This window comes from Oncorhynchus keta, chromosome 6 (genome assembly GCF_023373465.1).
Source record: "Oncorhynchus keta strain PuntledgeMale-10-30-2019 chromosome 6, Oket_V2, whole genome shotgun sequence".
NCBI lineage: Eukaryota > Metazoa > Chordata > Actinopteri > Salmoniformes > Salmonidae > Oncorhynchus > Oncorhynchus keta.
In genome coordinates, this window is record NC_068426.1 from 26311634 (window position 1) to 26321204 (window position 9571).

A 9571-nucleotide genomic window follows, 5' to 3' on the forward strand; every position below is an offset into this window, starting at 1 on the left:
ACAAAGTCGTCACAGCAGGACAGAATACAAATATTTACTCTGCCCCCCCCCCCACCCCCATTTCTTCTCCGGACAGAGACCGAGAGACAAGCGACAAATTATTCTACATACTACTAATCAAACACCCTGCCAATACTCAACATCCATAGCCAAGGATTTCATATAACATTATTCACTTATTTGTTTTGTCTTTATTTTTGTCATGTTTAATTGTACACCACACTCAGTCACTTATTTGTAATAATTGAATATTCAGTATTCATACAATGTCAACTAACGTCTACACAAGTGGAACACAGTTTCAGACGATGCACCACACAGGATACATTACACAAGTAAGATATGTCCATGATAAAATGTACTCTTAATAATTCATTTCATAATAGCTTTATTTATTGGCTGTTGCTAAGACTCAAGGGTGTTGTGAAGAGGGGTAGGTTTGTATGAGGTGAGTACGATAGGGATACTGAAACAGGGGTTTGTGGGTAGGTTAATGAGCCCATGTACTATTATTACCAACGGGGTCAAAAATACAACAAACTACAGAGTCCACTGGTGGAAAGGGGGGTCAACTCACATCTCTCAAACAGCAATGGAACGCATGAGTGACATGGGAGTGGGAGAGGTGCACTGTATAGGTAGGTGTTGTGTGTGTGTATATATAGGTTTCTGTATATAGACCATCACTGATTGGGTTGTTGGTGGTTTTAAACCTGACGTCTTCACTCACCCCCTTGACCACTGAGAAGAAAGGAAAAAGGAAAGAACAGAAAATGAAAAAAGTTGATAAGCCATGCCATAATCAGTGTCCCCCACCCCAACACTTATTACACAGTTCCAATGATATTCAACACACGTTCTCCTGTTACGGTCAATGCTCGTTGTAAACACAGGGTTAAAAAAAAGTCTAATCATGGTCTTCCTGAAAACAACTTCAATGTTTGAGCTTTCCTTGTGAGGAAAGGAGAAAGGATGCCATGTGACAGTATTGCAATGAAACTTTAGGGCCTTGTCTGTCTCCTTGCCTCCTCTCAGGCTGAGCATCTATTCTGAGTCTGGTGTGATTGGTGGACAGCTCTCATTAAGCCGTCCAATAAGAACATATTGCACTTTCTATTAAGATCCCGCCTCGCTAAGGTACTGAGTTTCACTAGTGGGGAAGTGGTTCATTGACAAGTGGGAGAGGAGGAGAAGAGACAGACGGATGACTCTGCTCAACGTTGGGCCACAGGTTTTAGCAGGAGACCCTCTAGTTCACAACCCCCCACAGCACTCGTGGCAGGAGTACAGAGACTGAAGCACAGAGAGAAGCATGTCTTCAAATGTGCCTTAGGGAGCTGGTCGAGGATTTTACACCGATCTACACCAGATCCACAGGAGGCTGCTGAGGGGAGGACGGCTCATAGTGACCAACGGAGCGAATGGAATGGCATCAAACCCATGGAAACCATGTCCTTGCCCGTCCTCCCCAATTAAGGTGCCACCAACCTCCTGTGGCCAGTTCACAGTCTGAACACCTGAACAATTGTTGTATCATTGCAGACACAACAATACATCATCATCATGGTTATCACATCACATAAGAATGGGCATTCACAGTGACGCAAGGCCTGGTGGCTACTGAAGGTAGCTTGGACACAGATGCAGAACGTTCCACATGTTCTCCTCACCCTCAGTCCTACTGAAGAGGAGGAAGATATATTTTGTTTTTCTATCCATGAACAGGAATGGTATGGCCACTCCGAGAGGGCGGGGTTCACGTTTATTTATTTCCTCTCTCTTGCTCCCCCCTCCCCCCCTTACTTTGAGGGAGGCTGTTGTGAAGAGCTGCTGAGATCTCTGATTGGTGTGTGATTCACATGTACGGGCTGAGTGGTGGAAAGGGGGGAGTGTTAGAGAAGAGATTGGTGTCAGGGGGTCCCAAGGGGCAAAAAAGGGGGCTTCTAGGAGTCAAAAGGAGGCAGGGGGGCTCTCGGGTGAGAGGGCCCACCCTTGCTTGGACCGCTATTCAATAAAAAGAGTCAAGTAGAAACAGATAGGAAAGAGGACATAAAATGAAGCCAGATTAAGTGAAGGATGAACAAGTGAATGAAACATAACGAGAGAAAATGTCCCCAAACTCAGAGGCGAGGAAACACTGTCGTGATGTTAGATATAATAGGAATGAATTAATCACATGAATCAGTGTATCATAAATAATACATAGAAATCACATAGATAGATACCACATTGTGACACATGAGTCAGTACCATTAATGTATATATTTTCTCTTTGGGTGTTTTTCCGACTAAAAGGGCCCTTGCCCATTTATGTCAGGTTTGTCCAAGCCTGTGACTTTAGGGACCAGTATGGATCATGATGATCATAGCAGAAGACAACAAAAAGAAAGCTGTTGTTCAGATGCAGTTATCCCTTCTGATCCACTCCACTGTCCTAGATAGATGGATAATGCATCTACTCCCGAGAGAGATTCAACACACAGAATAACATGTCAACCAGAACAAAAAAGATCATTAGCAATATCCCAAATGATCAGAGAAAAAAATATAATTCAGATATGAGAGGAAGAAAGAAAGTCAGCAACCAGAAATAGCCATCTGAAGGGGAGGGTGAGAAAGAACAAATATTTCAGCATAGTGTTCCTTAACCCTCTCGTCCATATTTGCTGAATCCACCCACACATACACTGCCCTGTCCGTTGAAGTGTGTGACTACTTACACATGTAAATGTGTGTGTCTGAGTGTGTTCGAAGTCTTATCTACAATGGTCCTTAATATACAGTGGAGGGTGAATTTCTCTGTATTCATATACAATGTGTCTGTCTGTCTGTGGGTTTGTGCGTGTGTGACGTGACTGTGTCATCTAGTGGAGAAGGGAGAGGAGAAAGAAGGGTCAGGTCTAGGTAAGGAAGGTTGCTCTGCAGTCCTTGGTCTCTCTGCCGTGGGGTAGGTGGTGAGTCGGAGGGGAAGGGGGCTCAGTAGTCTAGTGGGTTGGTGAGGGCGGGGGTCTTCGGCTGCCAAGAGGACCATGGATACACACATAGACGGACAGACAGAAACACAGGGACAGAGGGACACAGATATAAGCGAAGACAGGGATGAGTTAGGATTGTCACTCTGGCTGGGTGTCTCCCCCTTACGCACAAGCGGTATAACTCAACGCCACTCTTGACATACGCACACACACACACACACACACACACACACACACACACACACACACACATCTGTATGGGACAATGTGGGAGAATACAGTCAGACATAACAGCTAACACACTAAAACACATAATTCATGCAGATTTCATGAATCTTGGAATATACTGCATACAGTATATAGAATCAACAAAAATATAAATGCAAAATGTAAGGTGTTGGTCCCATGTTCCATGAGCTGAAATAAAAGATCCCAGAAATGTTCCATATGTACAAAAAGCTTTTCTCTCAAATGTTGTGCATAAATTTGTTTACTTCTCTGTTAGTGAGCATTTCTCCTTGACTAGATAATCCATCCACCTGACAGGTGTGGCAAATCAAGAATCTGATTAAACAGCATGATCATTACACAGGTGCGCCTTGTGCTGGGGACAACAAAAGGACACTCGAAAATGTGCCGTTTTGTCACACAACACAATGCCAGAGATGTCTCACGTTTTGAGGGAACGTGCAACTGGCATGCTGACTGCAGAAATGTCCACCGGAGCTGTTGCCAGAGAATTAAATATAAATTTCTATACCATAAGCCACCTCCAACCGCAGACCACGAGTAACCATGCCAGCCCCGGACCTCCACATCCGGCTTCTTCACCTGTAGTATGGTCCAGCCACCCAGACAGCTGATGAAACTGTGGTTTTGCACAACCGTAGAATTTCTGCACTGTCAGAAGCCATCTCAGGGAAGCTCATCTATGTACTCGTCGTCCTCACCAGGGTCTTGACCTGATTGTAGTTCGGCGTCGTAACCGACTTCAGTGAACAAATGCTCACCTTTGATGGCCACTGGCATGCTGGAGAAGTGTGATCTTCACGGATGAATCCCAGTTTCCACTGTACTGGGCAGATGGAAGACAGTGTGTATTGCTGATGTCAACATTGTGCCCCGTGCTGGTAGTGGGGTTAAGCGAACACAATTTGATTTTATAGATGTCAATTTGAATGAACATAGGTGCTGTGACGAGATCCTGAGGCCCATTGTTGTGCCATTCATCCACCGCCATCACCCAATGTTTCAGCATGATAATGCACAGCCTCATGTCGCAAGGATCTGTACACAATTCCTGGAAGCTGAAAATGTCCCAGTTCTTCCATGACCTGCATACTCACAAGACATGTCACCCATTGAGCATGTTTGGGATGCTCTGGATCAACGTGTAAGACAGCGTGTTCCAGTTCCCACCAATATCCAGCGACTTCGCACAGCCATTGAAGAGGAGTGGCACAACATTCCACAGGCCACAATCAACAGCCTGATCAACTCTATGTGAAGGAGATGTCGTGCAGCATGAGGCAAATCCTGGTCACCAGATACTGACGGGTTTTCTGATCCACACCCCTACCTTTTTTACCTTAAGTTATCTGTGACCAAAAGATGCATCTGTATTTCCAGTCATGTGAAATACATTTATGGCCTAATAAAATTATTTCAATGGACTGATATCCTTATATGAATTGTAACTCAGTAAAATCTTTGAAATTGTTGCACTTTGCGTTTATATTTTTGTTCAGTGTATATAGTGTCCATTGGTGACAGGCAGTTGTTTTGGTGCCCAGAAGAGGGCAGTATAGCTCCACTATATTATCATCCATAATATTCTCCTCTCTCAACCCAATCAGCATGCAAAACGTGAGCAACAGAGGGTTGCAATTTCACCCCTCGAGCTGTGTGATAGCTGCTACAAAGGGTACATAACACGTGTATAATCTCCATAGTAGTTCTGCCATGATCATCAAGTCTATGCTATCTTTACTGCACTATCAAAAGAGGGGCTAGTTAGCATAAATGCTAAAAAAGTAGATGTCAACTATAGGAGGCAGGGTAAATGATGACCGCCAGAATAGCTCGTCGGATAGATGTTAGACTAGACATAACATACCCTTTACAAATCACTACTACCACCCACAGTATAGCCTTTCTCTGACAGCATCCCGAAGCTCTATTGAATACTATGTTGACATTTAGACAGGATAAATATAGCACAGCAATGTGTCACAACACCAAACAATCAGAGACAGGACTGGGGACGGGGTGAGATGTCATGAGCCCATACTAACACAAAACCCATGGCCTTTGACTTCTGACCCCTAACGAGCAGCTCCGGTCAGGTGTGTGCGTGCACGTGTGTATATGCATGTGTGTGTGTGTGTGACTGTGTGTGTGTGTATGCGTGTGCGTATCTAGAGGTATCCTCTGACTTTTTTCATCGACACAAACCTCTCCCAAACTAGAAAAAGAAACTTGACTTCAGCAGACAATAACAAAACCAACAGGGCTCACACAGTGACACAAACGATCTGTGTGTGTGTGCTTGTCCATGCAATGTTAAAAGAGGCATTAGGGAAATGCTCTGAAAGAAAAGGAGAGCGCGATGGGCATGCAGTGAGGTGACAGTATCTAAGAGAAAGCAGCATGAGGAAGAGGAGGATGAAGATGATGACAGTGATTAGTACCAAACGTACCAGAAGCGTTAGTCCTCATTGGTCACTGATAGTGATTCTGAAAGAGGAACCATAGTCAACGGTGGGATAGAGGTGTGGTGAAGGAGATGGACAGGAAGAGGAATGCAAACAAACACATACAGGTTACAGTGCAGGAGAGACCCACGTCACATGACAAGGCTCTGATCTCCCCATGGACCAATCAGATTTGGAGCATTATTTGAACGTTATCTGGGGTGATTGGTTTTGACACGGCTGCTTGAGGGTTATTTAGACGTTTGAAGGTGTGTGTGAGCAAGAGCAGTGTCAGGCAATGTGTGTGTCTCCCGAAGTAAGGCAAGCTGCTGCCCTGACCGTGAGTTCACATCAGATCAGTACAGTGTCCATTAGCTCACAACCACAGGCAAGCACAAGGCAAACGTTAGCAGTGCGGAGGCAGTTTAACAGAGAACGAAAATTAAAAACGCTCGCTCTCATTCTCTCTCTCATCCTGCCCTCTCTTTCTCTCTTTGTTTATTTCCAACATGGAGATAGGATAGATAAGAGACACCATTCCTAAACTATAAAGAGCAAGGTTGGGAGAGGGGGATATAGGATAGTCCTCTAGTACAAAACTATATTCTAGCAAAGGACTCAACCACAGAGGAGGCCACTAGACTACTAGTGAGGGGCTGCTGGTGAGGGCTAAGGGAATGATAAGAACATGTGGCCTTAAGTCAAGGCACAGCTGTACCACTAATAGTAAATGGAATTAAAGCCGTTAGTTCCTGGGAGGTTCTAGTAGTGTGTAGGAAATGTAAGTCAGTAGCACCTGAAACCTTCTTGGCAGTTAGCAATGTAAATCAGTACAACAACCTAAGTCAAAGATATGTGAGGTGTGTGTGTGGCGATGTTTTACTACAGGAGCTGGGCTTCTGGAAGGATCCATCTATGAGATGTCTCTCATCCATCCTACCTCTTTCTCCCATCTGTTCTCTAGCTTTCAGCACTTTCTGAACCCGACGTTCTTTGTCTATCTGGCTCTGTCCTCTATCACACCAATATCTCTCCCCTCTCATTTACCTCCATCCATCCTCCTGGCGTCTTCACATCCCCCTTAGCAACAGAGAGTATTGACACTTCAGCTTCATCACCATCATCATCACCACTCTTACAGTATATCACTTACGCAACCTCATTGGCTTGTCTGTCTCCCTGTAGGACCTAGTGTAGTGTCACACGTTGATAGGCTTGGGGACTTTTTGCGTTGAGATGTAACGTTTGGGTTTGGTTTCACTCACCTGGGCACACCGGGGGGTGCGCGGTTAGGCCGGGAGGGGACTGATGGGGGGGGGCCACCGAAAGGGTCCGGGGAAGCCCCTGGGCGAGAGGGGACAGGGGGGCCAGGAGGGAGGCCAGGGGCTGAGCCACGGGAGACAGGGCGACCGGGGGGACCTGGGGGAGCCCTTCTGTTCGGAGTGGGACTGCTGGCTGGGGACCTGAAGGGGGGGAGGGGGAGAGAGAGAGAGGCTGAGTACTTCGACAGGCAGTTCTCTTTCACACCAGCAGGGGAGGCCACAACATCAGTCTTACTCCCCTCATCCTTTACTCCCCACTCTCTTCTATTCCCTTATTACCCCTCTCCTTCCATCCATACCTTTTACTCAGAGCTGTTGTCCTCCTTCCATCCATACCTTTTACTCAGAGCTGTTGTCCTCCTTCCATCCATACCTTTTACTCAGAGCTGTTGTCCTCCTTCCATCCATACCTTTTACTCAGAGCTGTTGTCCTCCTTCCATCCATACCTTTTACTCAGAGCTGTTGTCCTCCTTCCATCCATACCTTTTACTCAGAGCTGTTGTCCTCCTTCCATCCATACCTTTTACTCAGAGCTGTTGTCCTCCTTCCATCCCCTCCTTCCTCTTCCTTCCCACATCCATCCACACCATCACCCATATAATTGTCCCTCATTCCCTTCCTCTCGTTTCCTCCCTCTCTCCCTCCATTCGTACCTGCCCCCAGAGTTGTTTCCCCCCGGCCTCAGCCAGGAGTCATCTACAGGCGGCGGCATGGCGGTGGTGACAGTGGTAGTGCTGATGTCTCCGATGATGTTTAGGGCCTCCCTCAGGGCATGGTACATGCGGAGCATCTCGTCGCGGTGATGGGCCTGCTCCTGGGACTCCTCCATCAGGCTGTTCTGGTCCCCAGAGTGGTACAGGTTGGCCAGCAGCTCCGCGTTGATGAACTCCTTGGTCTGTGTGGAGGAGGGGGAAGAGAGAGGGAGAGTAAAGGTGAGGAATGGGGGGAGTTGGAGATGTACGTTTTTCTTTACAACAATAACCTAGGAAAAAGTGGCTGTGGAGATGAGAGGTTTTTCTTCCTCCCTTGCACTTAATTGACCCATTATTGTCACTGATTGGTCAGAGATTTCACAGGCCAGCTGATTTCCAAAGTCTAAACCAACCAGACACAGATTCAAAGACAAGGATGAGAATCCGCTGGCCCGACAGAAGATTACGACACCACAAGCGAAAGCGACCAATGGGGACTCACGTTGTTGATCATGAGGTACATGATGGTCTTGGGCATGAGGTCCCTGATGGTCTTGTTGACGATGGCCATGTAGGAGTCCACCAGGTTGCGGATGGTCTCCACCTGCCTCTCCAGCTGGGGGTCCATGGAGTGCATGAAGTTATCTGAGCCGTTCTCTCCGTCTCCACTTTCACTCTGCTGGAGGACAAGGCCAGGGAGGGGGGTTGGAGGATGAGAAGAGGGGTAGAGAGGACAGGTAGAGGGACGGGGATAGAGAGAAGGAGAGGGATGGGGAGAGGGAGAAGGAGAAAGAGAGAAATATGTGAATGAGAGACAATGGAGACAAGTGATCGCTCTAATCACACAACGTATTGACATAATCCTCAATATCACACATCATTAATTACATCTACTCTATAGTCCTGAACTGGCGCTAAAGAGAAACACACACACACACTACTGCTCTCAGACGAGAGCCATTGGAGACAACGTGTCTCCTTCTGAACCACTTTCACTTAGCTCACGCCCCAATGATAATTCCTTCATTTGCTTAGCCTATTCCAATCAGACGGTTGTATAATACAGCTATGGCAGAACCCTGATGAGAGCGACATTTGAACTTCCTGGTTTGGTGCGAATGATGAATGACTGGGCCGTTGATTAGAAACAGCACCAATGAGGCGAGACAAAAAAGGAGACTGTGCCTGTATAAATCTTTAGGGCCAATCAGAGTTCAGTATCAAATTCAATTGCCAACGCTAGCTTGAGCATAGGTGGAGAGTTGGAATAGACATCACGACACAAAGCACATACCTTGCCCTCCTTTTCCTATAGGGTCCAACAGCAATGAAGGACATATTGAGGAAAAGAATGACAGAGGGAGAGAAAGAGAGAGAGAGAAAGAGAGATGGTGTTAGACGTTAGATGACTGGCGCCACTAGTACTGTGAGAGCAAACCACCATCACAATCAGCAAAATTGTACGTTTTGGACCGGCAGAGTTACTGACGGAAATGTACAGGTTTGTGTGTGTGTGTGTGTGTGTGTGTGTGTGTGTGTGTGTGTGTGTGTGTGTGTGTGTGTGTGTGTGTGTGTGTGTGTGTGTGTGTGTGTGTGTGTGTGTGTGTGTGTGTGTGTGTGTGTGTGTGTGTGTGTGTGGTACCGTGACGCGTTCTGGATACACCCCGGCTCTAAGGAAGGAGGCCTTCCACCCATCTATGTCGTCCTGAGTCTCGCAGGCCAACTCCAGCTGACGGTAGTCCTTATACACATTCCTGTGGACACAAAGGGGAAAGTCTGAGTGTGTGTGTGTGTGTGTGTGTGTGTGTGTGTGTGTGTGTGTGTGTGTGTGTGTGTGTGTGTGTGTGTGTGTGTGTGTGTGTGTGTGCGTGCGTGTGTGTGTGTGTGT

The 9571-nt window shown here is 46.6% G+C and overlaps 1 protein-coding gene across 7 annotated transcripts in view; it reads right to left on the reverse strand.

Moving 5' to 3' along the window:
• Positions 1-666: 666 nt before the first annotated feature.
• The window catches only part of LOC118384865 (dynamin-1-like), a 124913-nt gene continuing 116008 nt past the window's right edge, over positions 667-9571 (reverse strand). For 3 of the 7 annotated variants that reach the window (XM_052521190.1, XM_052521193.1, XM_052521189.1), the window contains 6 exons: positions 9326-9437; positions 8978-8992; positions 8186-8359; positions 7645-7886; positions 6934-7131; positions 667-3015 (listed from right to left, as the gene is read on the reverse strand). In XM_052521190.1, coding sequence (XP_052377150.1) covers positions 2985-3015; positions 6934-7131; positions 7645-7886; positions 8186-8359; positions 8978-8992; positions 9326-9437 — 772 coding nt within the window. In that variant the 3' untranslated portion in view covers positions 667-2984. Of the gene's footprint in view, positions 3016-5674; positions 5712-6715; positions 6749-6933; positions 7132-7644; positions 7887-8185; positions 8360-8977; positions 8993-9325; positions 9438-9571 lie in introns of all 7 variants that reach the window. The other 4 variants (XM_052521194.1, XM_052521191.1, XR_008139353.1 and 1 more) reach the window with 3 other exon arrangements.